The sequence below is a fragment of the Monodon monoceros genome, unplaced genomic scaffold (assembly GCF_005190385.1).
Source record: "Monodon monoceros isolate NGI ecotype Baffin Bay Population unplaced genomic scaffold, NGI_Narwhal_1 Super_Scaffold_6, whole genome shotgun sequence".
In the NCBI taxonomy this organism is placed as follows: Eukaryota; Metazoa; Chordata; class Mammalia; order Artiodactyla; family Monodontidae; genus Monodon; species Monodon monoceros.
In genome coordinates, this window is record NW_021703783.1 from 24,213,647 (window position 1) to 24,230,711 (window position 17,065).

The following is a 17,065-nucleotide window of genomic DNA, read 5'->3' on the forward strand; positions in this document are numbered from 1 at the left end:
GAAATGATACCAAGCTCTCCAGGGGAAAGGCTCTCTGACATATTCATGGCTACATCCCCAGTGTCTAGCACAGTGCCTGGTGCATGCTCATCACACAATAAAATAGGTGATTTCATATAAAAACTTCCAGCTTCTCTTCAAATATTAGAAGACCTGGCAACTCTGGGCCTCCATGGCTGCATGGACATACCTGGGTGCCCATTTAGGTGGTTCAAGTACTCACAGTTTGCCACGGGGCCTGCTAACTAACTACTGAGAGGCAGACTTCAGCTCAAAGATGTAAGATCTAAAACTAGAATCGGTGTTTGGGATAACCAGAAACGTCCACACAGAGATGCGATAACAGCCTACCTTAAACACCACCTAGAGAGGACAGTCTCTCAGGTTCCACGTCACCCTGAACGTACTTCCATCATAGAATTTAATCAGTTTTTTAAAACTCTTTTACTACACTCCTCAAATGTTATGAGCATTTTCATACATTTTTAGAAATTAATTTTTTGTCACTGTATCCATCTCACTTAGCACACAGTAGATTCTAAGTGAAGGTTTACTGGACGAACAAATAAACTTACATGAAGTTGGAAGTTGGAAAAGATCATCTTTCTCTTTCTATTCAAAGAATCTCTAACTTTATTTGATTTAGCCTTCCTTTCTCATATAAAGGTAGGCCAAGCAATAGGAAGTAAAACAACGTTTTTTTCTAAAATAATCTTAATAGTCATGCCTACTGGCTGAAAGCCTTCCAGATTTTGGCAAACAGAACGTAAAGAGCCCCGTCTCTGTCTGAAATCCTCAGCCTCTTCGTAAAAGTGTCCAGAAAGGGGGGGGGGGGACATACCGAGCTCACAGCAATCGGAAGGCACCTGTTCCCAGGAAAGGTCACAGGGTCACACAGTTTGGCATCAAGCAGCCACAGGAGGAGGGGTTGGAGAGGAGAAGAAAGTCATTGGTTGTCCCTCATCCAGCAACGCACACCTCACAGCCTAGAGCTCTAGGTAAAGCCCATTACTCTCTTTTAGTTTTCTTCTTTGAAAAATACCTCTGGTTTAGGAAAAAAATAAAAACAGCCTGTATCTCTGCAAGAGACTTCTACTAGGGAATATACTAGGGTCCCTCCTCAAGGGGACCCCAACTCTATTTCAGTCAAACAGCCGTATGTCAATGAACTGGCAGGGGTCTGGAAACTGCGTGAGAGGTCGTGATGTTCCATCGCCGTGACTCGTGTCTAGTTCTGGGCCCTGAACCTGCAATTTTCCTGGTATATAGATCAAGTAACATTTAAGAGGGCCGCCTGACTACTTCATGCCACCACCAATGATCCCTGTGGGTCAAAACATTCTGATTATCACCGCATCCCCATGCCTGTCATAGCAAATGCTCTCACCTAGTCTTTGGCAGCTAAGCTCTGTCACTTGGCCTCTGGAACTCCAGGATCCCATCACCCCCAGTGGAGTCGGAAAACCCACCTCAATGGCAGCATCTCCCATATCACACTCGGCCTACAGAAAAGAGCCAACACAGAGCTTCCCAACCTTGCAGGCACTCCCTCACTAATGTATTTCTCAATGTCTCAATGAAGGGAGAAGTACCTGGCCCTCTCAGGGAATGCAGTAGAGGGTGAGAGTGAGGTGTGTGCAGACGATGTGATAAATGCACCCCAACATTCCTATCTCATTGAGCTTCTGGAGTCCTTTCTCTGCCATGCCAGGGAGATTTTGTCATCTCAACCTCATTAAGCATAGACTTCCACTGAGTCCCAGTGCTTCCCTGGATTCTCAATCACCAGTGTGCTAGGTGCAACTGCTGATTCCCTAATCCCATCCCAAGATATTTTAAGCCAGTAGATCTGAGATGGGGCCCAGAGGTCTGCCCTAAGCAACCCAGTGATTCAAGACAGGTGATACTCAGAACAACAATACCCAGGTCTCAAAGCTTAAGGTAAGGCTGCATATGGTTGCCATGCTTGCCAGAAAATATCCAGTTTTCTCAGCAACAACACAACATACATTCTTTTCCAGTAAGACTATAAACCTGGGAAAAGAAAAAATTAAATGTACCCCTCATCTTCTGTTTTTGGTGTCTCAAATGATGGGTTCTCCAACACCTTCCGGGTGACTTTCCACAGCCCGGTTCTACTTCTCCCGTCTTCCTATATCCCCGTTCATTTTTCTTCTTCTTACCTCCTGCCTTCATTACAGCTCTCATACTTCTAAATGCTTTCCACAGTCTTAGATCATTCAGCCAATAAACAACGACATCTGGTTCTTCTCGTTTTTCCTCTAAGGAGAATCCCTTAGGCCCTTAATCATTTTAGTTGCTCTTCTTTTGCATTCCCTCCAGTACCAGGAATAAATCAGCAAATGGTCATCACTTCATGTATATAAAGAACAAAATGATGCGGTTCCAAGGCACCAATGTAAACAAAAGTGCAGCAGGGAGATGGTGCCCTGAGGCCAAAGCAAAACTCATCCTCACCTGGCTCTGAGGAAGCTGTAGGGAGGGGTCAGGCAAAGGGGAGCCGGTCAGGAGGAGGCCGTTACAGTCTCTGTTGTCACATAGTACTCAGAGTAGCGACTGCATCAAAGAAAGGGTGAGGAAACTGAGGGCAGGAAGATCAGTGACCACAGAAGGAAGCAAGTCCCAGAAGAAAAATCTTCCAGAAGTGAGTCAGTAAATAACAAAAATGAACAGATCAACACCAAATATAATATAGTTAGTTATACCTATAACTGAGCTGTCAATTTTTAGCAAATGTTTTTTTCTTTCAAAGGTATATATGTTTGGGGCTTCCCTGGTGGCGCAGTGGTTGAGAGTCCGCCTGCCGATGCAGGGGACGCGGGTTCGTGCCCCGGTCCGGGAAGATCCCACATGCCGCGGAGCGGCTGGGCCCGTGAGCCATGGCCGCTGAGCCTGCGCGTCCAGAGCCTGTGCTCCGCAACGGGAGAGGCCACGACAGTGAGAGGCCCGCATACCGCAAAATAAATAAATAAATAAATACCCTCATGATACAGAAATATATTCCTCTCATTTTCTATCCCTCCTACACCACCAGACAGACTGTAGCCTAAAGGCTATCTTACATCTAAAGCATATCCTAACAGGCAAGGATGCTAACCTCCACGTCTTGGGGTTTCTAAGATAAACTTAGTTTGGCATGAAATTTTCAGAGGACTTTTTTTTTTCATTTTTCTCTATAAAATCTTTATTGCCTCCAATCACATTTTTCCTTAACTACATCCATCACTGAACATCCTAGACAATCTAGTCAAACATCCTAAACAGTCTTCACTTGTCTCCTATCACAGACTTAGAAAACAAAATTATGTCTTGTAGCAAGACTATCTCAAAATGAATTCCCATAGAGGTCAAATCAAAAGGAACAGAACCAAAAGGAACATGCCACCATTTCTTTTAGGTTTTGGGCACAGCGGTTAGAGCTGATTTTCATGGTTGGCATATCATTTGTGACTAGAAGATGCAAACTGATGCAAAAAAACTCTCAAGATCTAAACATTAAAATGTTGCAAATCCTTACAGCTGCACATATTAAGATATTCTATTTTTTAACTCTGACATTTTAAACCAGCCCCTTTCACTCATCTGGTTTATATTACCATCAGAGCCTTCAATAAAATAAAACTTCATAGCGAACTAGTAGAATACTATGATTCAACAGCCTAAACCTGGAAAGAGAATTGAGGTCATTTAATTTGCCTTCGCTTCCCCATCATTAACATGGAAAAACCGCTGGTGCTTTCTTGTTGAAGGAAGCTTCTCCTTGCTTCTTGATATGGAATGGCACTGCTAACAATCCAGCAGGAGCTTCTCCTCAAGAGAAAGGGGGGTAGAAAGGAAATAAAATTTTAAAAGCTAAGCACCTTTTATATCAATCAGGACCATTTTTCAAGGTGGGCGTTATGGGCATTACGAGGTTTGGTTCTGTGTCAATTCAGTGTCTACAAAGTGACTTAATGTGCTTCACCTGATTCCACAGTGAAAAACACGTCATGGCCAGTGAAGGATAAAGAAGAAAAATAAAAAAGGTTACTGCTGCAGATTAAGTTTTCACAGATGTTTTGATTCTGCTCTACAACAGGCCAAAAATATTCCTGTGTGCCCTTGGAAATGAGATTATGAAAAGACTGAACAGAGGATTTGACTAGAGACAGAAATTCATTAGAATTCTAAATTCACTTCAAGCAACACAAATAAATTATTATTTGTATCAGTTAAAGTTTGACCAGAGAAGCAGATCAGGAATGATACAGCAGCAGGAATTTGCTGCAGAGTTTTGACCTTCCACAATCATGGGAACTCCTTACATAGCCTATGCAAGGCTGCTGCTCCTGTGTCTATAACAAATGGAACGCCAGCAGGGCAGGCATTTGAGAAGGAAGGATGGACTTGAAGTAGGGGAAAGGAAGGAGGGACTGGAACCCACAAAGATTAACTAGAATACACTTCTGTTTCTTGCAGCCTCCTAGGCTCCAACTTTAACTATGGCAGTGGCTTGCAAACAGGCCAGCAATCTCCACAGTGCTGCACACATACCTGCACTATGATTCCAAGTAGCTAAAGGAGATCTGGAGAATTCCGGAGGAGCTGCAGAATTAGCTGCTGTTGCACACCAGAGCAGGTTACTCAGCAAGCCTGGGGCAACCAGCATGAGCTGCGACACACCAAACCTACACACACCTTCTGAGTGGGTACATGGCTGAAACAGAACAGGACCCTATGTGGCCTTCCCAGGACAGACCCCACCCCGCCCCGACCCCATGTCCTCCGCCCGCCTTTTGTCTGTAGAAAATCTTTAGTCAAAGAAAAAATTTAATCAGAGAAGTGAGAAAATGCAGAAGCAAAGGAAAGCAGTCAAACAAGACTAGTTCAGTCATTAAGCAAAGTCAAGGACTTTTAGTTCCTCCTCAAGGGCTATAGATAATATCCTGAGCCATATCTTTTGAGCTGTTTTATAAATCCTGAAACCCCCATCAGGTGGAAGAAGTTAACTACCTGATGACCAGGCTGTAGCCATCACATAAACTGCCACAATTACAAGAACTGGCCTCAAAGAAATGGGCACAAACCAACCCTGGGACTGACCCTGTGTTTAAAACAATCAAGATGATGCTGATCAGACCACCACCGCACGACCAAGTTCAAGATGACTGTCAGAGCTGACTGTGCTGTTCCTGTACACGGCCCCCTCCCTCCGCCTATACATCCCTGAAACACCCCTTTAAAAGCTCCTGTCCGCTGATTGTCAGTGGGGAGTTGGACTTTGGACATGGGTCCACCTTCTCCCCCAGTTGTCGCCTCCGAAATAAGCAAACTTTCTTTTCCACCAACCTTTCCTCTCAAGTACTGGCTTTCCAGCAGTGAGCAGTGGGACTGCACTTTCGGGAACATGGCCACTTTGAGACAGGCTGGAACCTGAGACCCTTTGCTGCAGTGCTGCAATGCTTGCACCTGGAGAAACCTCTCCTTGAGCAACAAGATACAAAGAAACTATATGGGACTAAAAATAACTGCTTGCATGCCCAGCTGGGGCAAATTCTGGATAAAACATTCAAAGAGACCAAAAACCCAACTGGCACTTTTGAAGGGCCCTGAGCACAAACAGGATGCTGCGCACGCCCCTTGCACCCAACACCACCTAATGGGTGGGCAAACCACCTAAGTCACCCCTCTGGCCTGACCCCTGGACACACTCCTACCCTCACCCCATGTAAGGAACAAGCTGGCCCCCCTCAGGAAGCGAGAACAGGCAAGGGAACCTGTTGCTTGTTCTCACTGCCCCCTGCTGCAGCAGGGGCCCCAATAAAGCCTTGCCTGAATTTGTCTGGCCTCAGTTCAATTTCTATTGATTAAGGAGGCCAACAATCCTCGTCGGTAACCACTTTCACTTTCCAAACCTCGAAGAAATTTCTCCTGTCCAGCCCTTGCCCTGTACGACACAGGAAAGGAATTTCTAAGTCGCAGTTCCAGTTAGCTAAATTGATATGATGCAAATCACTGCACCTTCATAAGCTGCCTTCATTTTCCATTGTGCCCTGCCCTCCAAACCGGTAAAAGGAGACATTCTAATAATCCATTTCCTCACTTCAACTGCTGCCCATTTCTTATGTGAGAAAAACTGTGAATAGTCTCTTTCTACACAAGTACCTTTATAATAATAAGCATTACAGGGACTTCCCCGGTGGTCCAGTGGCTAAGACTCCACTGCAGGGGGCAAAGGTTTGATCCCTGGTCAGGAAACTAAGATCCCCAGTATGGATCTTTGGTGCAGCCAAAAAATTAAAAAGAAGAAAAAAAAAGCATTACACATCTTTATAAATAAATAAATAAAATTTTTATTGTTTATTCTTAAGGGAATTTCTAGCCGTTAGTATGTGTGACGTTCATTCACTAAATCAAAGATAATACTTTTAATTAAAAAAATCAGTTTGAGTTTTGCACAGGGAAAAACCCTGTTAAGAAGCTCAAAAGACTACCTATAGAGTAGAAGGAAATATTTACCAACCACGTATCTGACAAAGGATTTATATCTAATATGTATAAAGAAACCACAAAACTCAACATTTAGAAAAAGATCCATTTAGAAAATCAACAAAAAGTATGAAGAGAAAGTTTAACAAAGAGGACATACAGAAGGCAAATAGACACATGAAAAAAAATTTAACACCATCAGCCATTAGGGAAATGCTAATTAAAGCCACAACTTCACACCTACCAGAATGGCTACAATAAAAAACAGTGACAATACCAAATCTGGTGAGGAAGCAGAGAAACATACACTGCTGATAGGATGGATGGAAAACAGTTTATCAGTTTCTTAAAAAACTAAACATGCAACTACCATATGACCCAGCAATTGTACTCCTGAACATGTATCCCAGAGAACCAACTACTTGTTCACATAAAAACCTGTAAATGAATGTTTGTAGTGGCACTATTTGTAATAGCTAAAACCTGGAAACAACCCAGAAGTCCTTTAACAGATGAATAACTAAACACACTGTGATACATGCATTCAATGGAATATTACTGAGCAATAAAATGGAATGAACTATTGATACATGCAAAAATCTGAATAAACTCCAGAGAATTATTCCGAGTGCAAAAAAGTCTCAAGGTTTACACCCTGTATGGTTCTAAATGGAACATTCTTGAAATGACAAAATTACATAGAGGTGGAGTACATATTAGTAGCTGTTATCAATTAGGTGTCTATAGCTATGATAGGAAAACATGAAGGCTCTTTGTGATAGAACTGTTCTATATCTTAACTGTGATGGTAGGCTCACATGATAAAACTGCATAGACTAAATATACATTCAACAAAAAGAAAAAGAATATATGTAAAACTGATGAAACCTGAATAAAAACTGTGGGTTGTATCTATGTCAACCCCCGGTTGTGACTGTGTACTATAGTTATGCAAGATGTTACCACCAGGAAAAATGGATAAAGGATATGAGGGATTTCTATATTATTACTTACAGTTGCAGGGGAATGTACAATTATCTCAAAATTCAACGTGTTTTTTAAAAAATGGGTTTGCAAAGCCAGATAAAGACACTACAAGAAAAGAAAAGTATAGGCCAATTTCCCTGATGAACACAGATGCAAATATCCACAACAAAATACTAGCAAACCAAATTCAACGACACATTAAAAAAATCATACACCATGATCAAGTGGCTTTTATCACTGGGGTGCCAAGATGGCTCAACACAGCAAGTCAGTTAATGTGATACACTACATTAACAAAGTAAACAATAAAGATCACATGATCATCGTAAATAGATGCAGAAAAAAACATCTGATGAAATTCAACACAATTTAATGGTAAAAAACTCTCAACAAACTAGGTTTATAGGGAATTTACCTCAACATAAAAAAGAACATTTATGAATAGGCTACAGCTAACATCATACTCAACAGTGAAAAACTGAAAACTTTCCTCCTAAGATCAGGAACAAGGCATGAATGCCCACGCTTGTCATTTCTATTCAGCATAGAACTGGAAGTCCTAGGTAGAGCAATTAGGCAAGGAAAATAAATAAAAGATATCTAAATCTGAAAGGAAGAAGTAGAATTATCACTGTTTACAGATGACATGATCTTATATGTAGAAACCCTAAAGATGCCACCAAAAATCTATCAGAACTAATACACAAATTCAGTAAAGTTGCAGAATACAAAAATCAGCGTACAAACATCAGCCGTATTTCTATACACTAAGAATGAACTATCCAAAATTAAGAAAACAATCTCATTTACTATAGCATCAAAAAGAATCAAATACTTAGGAATAAACGCAACCAAAGAGATGAAAAACGTATACACTTACAACTACAAATCACTGATGAGAGAAATTAAAGACACAAATAAATGGAAAGACATCCGATGTTCATGAATGGGAAGACTTAATATTGTTAAAATGTCCATATCACCCAAAGCCATCTACAGATTCAATGTAACCCCTATTAAAATCCCAAGGCATTTTTTACAAAAAAAGAAAAAAATCATAAATTTCATACTGACCACAAAAGAACCTGAATAGATCAAGAAGAACAAAGCTAAAGGTACCACACTTCCTGACTACAAAATATATTCCAATGTTACAGTAATTAGTACAGTACTGGCATAAAAACAGACATATAGACCAATGGAAAAGAATAGAGAAATTAACCCACATATATGTGGTCAAATGATCTTTAACAAGGGTTCCAAGAATACACAATGGGGAAAGTACAGTCTCTTCAATAAATGGTATTGGGAAAACTGGTTATCCACATGCAAAAGAATGAAACTAGACCCTTATCTGACAACGTACACAAAAATCAACCCAAAAATGTATCAAAAATTTATATGTAAGACCTGAAACTGTAAAACTCCTCGAAGAAAAACACAGGGGAAAAACTTCATGATGTTAGGTTTGGCAGTGGTTTCTTAGATGTGATAACAAAAGTACAAACAATAAAAGCAAAATGAGACAAGTGGGACTACATCAAACCATAAAGCCTTTGCACAGCAAAGGAAACAAATCAACAGAGTGAAAAGGCAACCTACAGAAGAGGAGAAAATATGTGCAAACCAAATATCTGATATGTTGTTAATATCTAAAATACATAAGGAATTCCTACAACTTAAAGCAGAAGAAATTAAATAACCTGATTTTAAAATGGGCAAAGAACTTGAATAGACATTTTTCCAAAGAAGACATACAAATGGCCAATAGGTACTTGGAAAGATGCTTACATCACTAATCATCAAAATCTAATCATGCAAATCATGCACTAATCATGCAAATCAAAACCACAATGAGTTATCACCTCACTCCTGTTAGGTTGGCTTTTATGAAAAAAATAAAGGTAAGCATTGGCAAGGATGTGAAGAATTTGGAACCCTTGTACACTATTGGCTAGAAAGTAAAATGGTGCAGCCACCATGGAAAACAGGATAGAGTTTTCTCAAAAAATTAAAAATACAATTACCATATGATTCAGCAATCCTACTTCTGGGTATATATCCAAAAGAATTGAAATCGGGATCTTGAAGAGATATATGCACTCCCGTGTTCACTGCATTATTCACAATAACCAAGATATAAAAACCTAAGTGTCTATCGTTAGATGAATGGATAAAGAAAAGTGATATATATACACGATGTAATATTATTCAGCCTTAAAAAGGAGGAAATCCTGCAATGTGCAACAACATGGAAGAACTTGGAGAGCATTATGCTACGTGAAATAAGCCAGTCACGGAAGTCCACTTATGTGAGGTACCTAAAGTAGTCAAACTCATAGAAATAGATAGTAAAATGGTGGTTGCCAAGGGCAGGATGAGAGGAGAGGGGCACCAAGAGTTACTGTTCAACAGGTACATAGTTTCAATTATACTAGAGGAATAAGTGCTACAGAGCGGCTGTACAACATTATAGCTGACAATATTGTGCACTTAAAAATTTAAGATGGTAGATCTCGTTAGGTGTTCTTACAACAAAATTAATCATTAATTAATTGAATGGTTTTCAATTCTCAAAATTTCTGCTCAAACAAGCTTAAGATACAGTTAAGATAGTTTGAATATATTTCAAAGGCCACTTTGTGTTTTCACCGATTACCTAAAATAAAAATCATTAAAGTCATGATCTATGTAAAGTTCCTAGGCCAATGCTTGGTTCACACTGAATAGTTAATAAATGTGATTTTCTGTCCTTCCTTACAACAATCTTCAGAGTTGTGTGGGCCTAACATCGTTAACGTAGTCCCTTATACATGCCCAGCCTCAGGCTATTGCGCTGGAAGATGCAGTTTCACCTCAGGTGACTGTGATGAGAAAGCCTCCACATCTTATTCAAATCAATGCCTGTGAGTACAGAAAGGTTAGTTAAATTTCTCTTTCTGAAGAGGCACTATTACTTTCCAGTTAGTGCACCCTAGACTTGTAACTCAATCTTCTCAAAAAAAAAAGGTATATCTTACACAGCCACTAAGACACACTCTACAAAGAGCAATGCATCTTAGCAACCAGGCTGCTTTTTATAACCAGTGAGCATCATAAATGAAGAGGTGCCCCCTGCCCCCTCAATTCTCCTTCTCCTTTGCCCCTGTTCTGTACAACGCCTGCTTTCCTCTTCATCAACGGCCTTGCCTCACTGTCTACTCTTTTCCTCCCCTTCTCTCTCTTCTGTCCCTGCCACCTCCCGCACGAATTAAAAAAAAATTTTTTTTTTAGAAAGTCAAGAAGTGAAGACACTCTTCCCCACCCTCCACAAGTGGGCACAGGCATTTGACCCTGATCTTTGTACATGGAAAAAGCTCAGAGGAGGGACCGAGATGGTCTCCGTGGCTGTTATAAGCCCAGCACACCTCATGCTGTGAGCTACCACACCTTAAACTAATCAACAAACCTCTCTGTAATAAATGAAAAAGCAGGTCAATTTAGAAGTTACACACATATCGTGCCATCTAAGAATGTGCCATTTTAAGAAACATTTAGGGAAAAAAAGGACTGAGCAACTTAGTAGCTGAGATTATCTTTCAGCTGAAAAACAAAACCACTTTCCAAAAGGATAAATGTTTATAAAATACTCTCTTCAGAGTCAAATGTGCTATTTCCTCACCCGCCTTAAAACATTCAACTTTCAGTTGAAGAATTAAGTACAATCGCTCTGGTTTCCTTTTCTAAGTCATCAGCCACCTGTCAAGAGACCTCGGCCTCCCGGCCTGGGCAGGCTTTTCAAGCTGTTTACCCGTCTCGAATGACCAGTACCACAAAGACGGGTTCATATTACACCCGTTGGAAAATGCTTAAAACGCTGATGTTACTGAACCAATATTATTTCAACAGTTCTGCCCGGCACATTATAAGCTTAAATGCTGAGCCAAATTATAAGGAGCTGAGTCAAGCTCATGACGCGCGAGCCAGCACTCCCCTGGCATCAGCCTTTCTCCCCTTCCACCTGAAGCTAGCCGTCTTTTAAATTCAAGAAAATACTCCACCCCGCAAAACCCTGGCGTTCTCCCGATTCCCTTTGCACCTTATTCACACTTGAAATGCTGAATCATGACTCCGAGATTGTAAAAGAAACACTACTTCAACTGGGACGGCAGGACCCCCGGAGGATCCCACGCTTTCCTGCCTTCCTTTGCTTTGCACCTTTTAAAGTCTAAATCTGGAGCCCTTCCCGAAGATCGGCGAGGCTCCAGGAGCAGCCAAGTCTGCAGGTCGGGAGGGCGCCTCTGCCCGCTGTGCTGCTCCTCCCCAAACCCACGCAAGCCCTGGCAGCTCACGACTCCCAAGGAGCTGACACACTCCCCGTCTGCACAGCTCACCAGCAGCCGCCGAGAAACCCCCAACTTCGAAGCTTCACCACCACAGCCACCCGCCCGGAGCTCGTTGGGCCCGCGCTGGTCTCATTTGGCCACCGTACCACGGGGGTGAGCTGTGCGGAGGCGGGTGGGCTCCACCAGACCCCTCCCAGCCCTGGCCCCAGAGACCTGCCCGCCCAGAGCGCAGACTCACAAGAAACTCAATTCCAAGTCCCGGCCCGCGCCTCCTGAACCGCCCCGGGAGCCCCAAGCAGCCGGGCGGAGGACCACTGAGCAGAGGGGCGTGGGCAGCCTGGAGAGGAGGGAGGCGTGGAGGGGAAAGGGCGGCGAGAAAAGAAACGGCCCCCAAGCCAGTCCCGCAACTTCTCCCAGCCCGGGTTGGGGCTGAGGAGAAACGGCGGCGGCCGCGAGCAAGGGGTGAGGGACTCACTTGAAGGTGAGGACGCAGAGCGGCCGGTAGGACTTGTGGCTGGTGTTCTCGGCCATGCCCTTGCCCCAGAAGTCGTTGGAGAAGATGCCCCAGCGCAGCGGGGCGCCGGGCCGCACGTCGGGGTTGTTGACGATCGCCCACACGTCGTCGTGCACGAACTCGCCCTGCAGGGAGCGGCCGTAGCACAGGCAGCTCGCCCCGACCAGCAGCGCCGCGGCCCCAGGAGCCGAAAGTCCGCAGCCCCGCCGCCTGGAGGGCGCGCGGTCTCCGCCGCCGCCTCGGGCAGAGCTTGTCACTACCATCGCGCCGCCGCCGCTGCCCTGGCCTCTCCCGGGCGTCTGGCATCGTCCCCAGCCGGGGACCGGGCGGCGCGCGGCGGCTGCCCGAAGGTGGGCTCGGGCATAGTCGGCGGCAGCTGGACCTGCCGGTAGCGCCCCGCGCTCCGCCGCCGCCTGCGCCGCCGAGTTGGCCCAGCTGCAAATAAACAGCAGTCCCCCCGCCTCCCCTGGCCATCGCCACCTCCTCCGCCCCACTGCGCATGCCCCGCTCTCAATCGCCTCCACCCCCCAATCCCGGGACCGGCGCCGCTTTCGCCCCCATGTCCCGCACCCTCCCCCCGCGCCCCGGCCGGTCGCGCGCTCAGCCCGCGGGCGCAGCGGCGCCGGGCGGCGAGAGTCAGCGCTCAGGTGGAGCGGGGTCGCCGCGCGGGGCCGCCGCGCGGGGCTACCCGGAGTGGCGGAGAAGGGGCATCCGAGATGCTCTCCGCCTCCCAACATGTACCCCAGCAGGGTCCGGGGAGGGCCTCCTGGTGGGCACCTCCAGGCCCCGGGCCAGGACGGGTTTAGCAGGTGCTCAGCCTGAACCCCCCGCCCGCCCTCAGGGAGAGAGCAGTGGCTGCCGCCGCCCGGGACGTCCCCGGCTTTTCAGCACCCCGGACAACAGCAGGGGCGGCCCGCGGGCCACGCTCTCCCGCCCCGCTTCGCGCTCGCGTCCCGTCGTCCCCTCCGCGGTCTCCTTCCCGGGCTTTCGGTCCCCACCGCCCCGCGACCAGAGGTTGCAGCCTCCGGGGGTGGAAACCGCAGGGAAATGGAGCTTCTGAAGCATCTTTCTGAAAACCGAGCGAGGGTCTCCCTGGCGGGGGCGTCTCCTGCCCGCCCTGCCCCGGTTTGTTCCGAGGAGCCATCGGCTGTTTTCCTTTACCGCCCATTGCTCTGCTCACCCTTATAAAGTCTCAGGTTCGATTTTTGGTTTGGGTTTGGGCTCCGAATTGGCTTCTGAAACATTCCTCCTCGTTTTGTTTTTTACTACGGTTCTTAAAACAATCTGGGAGATGCCAAGCAAATTACTTTTTCTTCCCATCTAAATGGGTCACTTGGGTCTGATTATTAACTACGCTGTGAGCGTGTTTGAACTCTTCCTGCTAAGTCAATACGATTTAAAACAAAAACAAAAAACCAAACTGCTTTAAGGCCTCTGGCTTTGGCTTCCCATCTTCCAGTTTTTCTGAACGGTTGTTTTCTTTTTTAAAAAATACTAATTATAATATAAGCTAAGTATACCGTTGAGATGAGGATCAGTAGAATTTGTCCAGGTTTGAAAATCTGTTAACTCTTTGAGGCCCTTGTAAATTTCTATTGCTGTGTGTCATTGAAGTTACCTGGAATCTGATGCATCCAGATAGAGAAACTTAAAATATATACAAAATTCGCCATATTATTATCATCCTTCCAAAATCCTTAAGAGTTTTGATGATCTAAAAAAAAAAAAAAAGAAAAAGAGTAGAAAAAAAGGCAGAAATCACTCTTATACTGACTGAATGTTTTTGTGACTCTTTAGGGCACCAATTTATTTCTTAAAAAATTTAAGATATATCTGAGCAGTTGAAAACTCAATGAAATAAGACGAATATATTCCAAGTCAGGATGTTTTTATCCATTTCACTTTGTTTTTTAGTGACTTAGAAATTAGTGACTGAGAAATGTATTCATCCTTGCATCAAAAGTTTTTAACCCTGGGTAGCTTTCATATCCAGGCCCTACACACACCTGTGTCAACCATCTCCTCAAAGAACACACTACAGCCTTTCTTCTTCAGCTGCCCATTAACTTAATAAAAATATACGAAAGTATATGTTGTGCTACAATATGCTAGGTACTGGGCTGGATGACCAAAGCTGCTCCAATTGTGTATGTGTGTAAGTGTGTGTGTGTAAGATTAATACCATAAAAGTCTAACAACCTTCTGAGTTAACAGCTGACTAAGACAGTGAATTTGTCCTTGCTGAAATGATAGTAGGTGTAATAAGCCAATGTATCAGTCCTTACCTACAATTAATAGAGGCTTTCTTGAGACAATATCTTACTCCCAAAGAGTGCCTCTAATTGTAGATTTTTAAAGAGAGCAGGCCTTTTCTCCCTTAAATCACCCTTGTAGGAGGCACAGCTTGCCCACCCTGTTCTGTTCTGAGTTGTTATCTTTTTTAGAAGAAAACAGTTATCAGAATTCTCCATGACAATAGAGAGAAATGAAGAAGGACAAAGCTGGACTCCAAAAAGACAATAAAAGGGAGCAAAGAGGAAGGAAACCTCTAAGTAGGATTCCAGGTTTCTGAGCACAGAGAGTTTCATCAAGATTGGCTGTAGACTGACTGGCATCTCCATTCTATTTAGTTTGGATGATGAATTTGGGATGAATGTACTTTAAAATAATGAGATACCTCAAGTCCTCTCAAGGACAAAGTAATAAGTAACTAATTTTTAAAAGTAAACAGTTCCTACCATATGACCCAGGAATCCCACTACTGGGCATATACCCTGAGAAAAACATCACTCAAAAAGAGTCATGTACCACAATGTTCATTGCAGCTCTATTTACAATAGCCAGGACATGGAAACAACCTAAGTGTCCATCGACAGATGAATGGATAAAGAAGCTGTGGCACATATATACAATGGAATATTACTTAGCCATAAAAACAAACGAAATTGAGGTATTTGTAGTGAGGTGGATGGACCTAGAGTCTGTCATACAGAGTGAAGTAAGTCAGAACGAGAAAAACAAATACTGACAAATACTATATATGTATGCTAACACATATATATGGAATCTAAAAAAAAAATGGTTCTGATGAACCTAGGGGCAGGACAGGAATAAAGACACAGACATAGAGAATGGACTTGAGGACACGGGGTGGGGGAAGGGTAAGCTGGGACAAAGTGAGAGAGTAGCATTGACATATATACACTACCAAATGTAAAATAGATAGCTAGTGGGAAGCAGCTGCATAGCACAGGGAGATCAACTTGGTGCTTTGTGACCAGCTAGAGGTGTGGGATAGGGAGGGTGGGAGGGAGATGCAAGGGGGAGGGGATATGGGGATATATGTATACATATAGCTAATTCACTTTACAAAGCAGAAACTAACAGCATTGTAAAACAATTATACTCCAGTAAAGATGTTAAAAAAAAAAAAAAAAACCATTCCTTTGCAGCCCCACCATTTCCTGATCCAATACTGTTCTGTGTTACAGAAAAATAGTGTAAAAGTATTGATGTCAGAGAGAGAAGGTCTACACTGATATGCCACCTCATTATCCCTCTGCTTAAGGTGTAAAGCACTCACCTTGCCTAACAAAGAGGCCCCAAAGCAAATTAAGTTAATTCTTGTTACTTTGTCTCTGATTATTTTTAAAGGATTTCTAATTAGAACAATACTACCTTCTAAGACACCTTTTGTCCCCTCAGAGCAATTTAAAACATAAATTATTATGAAGGGCTTCTCTGAGGCTCATACAAATTAATGTGGACCATAACTCTGAAAGAAATTGGGACACAACTAAAAATAAATCAAGGGCAAGTAGATAATTTAATAAAACAAATTTCAAATTACTGCCCACTGCAATTTCAGCCCAATATACCCTGTTCAGGTACCGGGATATAAAGAAACTGTTGACTGAAGTAAAAACTCACAATGTGAGAGCTGTGGGTTTTGTTTTGTTTTGTTTTGTTTGCGGTATGCGGGCCTCTCACTGTTGTGGCCTCTCCCGTTGCAGAGCACAGGCTCCGGACGCGCAGGCTCAGCGGCCATGGCTCACGGGCCCAGCTGCTCCGCGGCATGTGGGATCTTCCCGGACCGGGACACGAACCCGCATCCCCTGCATCGGCAGGCGGACTCTTAACCACTGCACCACCAGGGAAGCCCTGGGTTTTAGTTTTATTTGGGGTCTTGCTGAGGACTATAGCCTCTCAGATAGTTCTGAGTCATTGCTCGGGAAAGCTGGTGGGGAGGTCTGCATACATGTGATTTTGGCAAAGAAGTATGTGCTGAAGTAAGTCAGACAGAGAAAGACAAATATCATATCATATTGCTTATATGTGGAATCTAAAGAAATGGTACAAATGAACCTATTTACAAAACAGAGGTTGAGATGTAGGAAACAAACTTGTGGTTACCAGGGAAGAAAGGGGGCCGTGGAGGGATAAACTGGGATATTGGGATTGACATATACACACTACTATATGTAGAATATTTAACTAATAAGAACCTACTGAACAGCACAGGGAACTCTATTCAATACTCTGTAATGACCTATATGGGAATTGAATCTAAAAAAGAGTGGATATATGTGTATGTTTAACTGACTCACTTTTCTGTACAGCAGAAGCTAACAAAGCATTGTAAATCAATACTATGCTTCAATAACATTAGAAAAAAATTAAAAGGCATAAATTAAAAAAAAAAAAGGAGTGCGTGCAATCAAGCACAGATCTTTGTAGAAGGTTACTGCTA

The 17,065-nt window shown here is 43.6% G+C and overlaps 1 protein-coding gene across 3 annotated transcripts in view; it reads right to left on the reverse strand.

The window, feature by feature from the left end:
* Positions 1-12,725, reverse strand: part of TMTC1 (transmembrane and tetratricopeptide repeat containing 1) — a 260,748-nt gene extending 248,023 nt beyond the window's left edge. For 2 of the 3 annotated variants that reach the window (XM_029204345.1, XM_029204346.1), the window contains exon 1: positions 12,277-12,725. In XM_029204345.1, coding sequence (XP_029060178.1) covers positions 12,277-12,578 — 302 coding nt within the window. In that variant the 5' untranslated portion in view covers positions 12,579-12,725. Of the gene's footprint in view, positions 1-11,849; positions 12,138-12,276 lie in introns of those variants that run through there. The other variant, XM_029204347.1, reaches the window with a different exon arrangement.
* Positions 12,726-17,065: the final 4,340 nt, after the last annotated feature.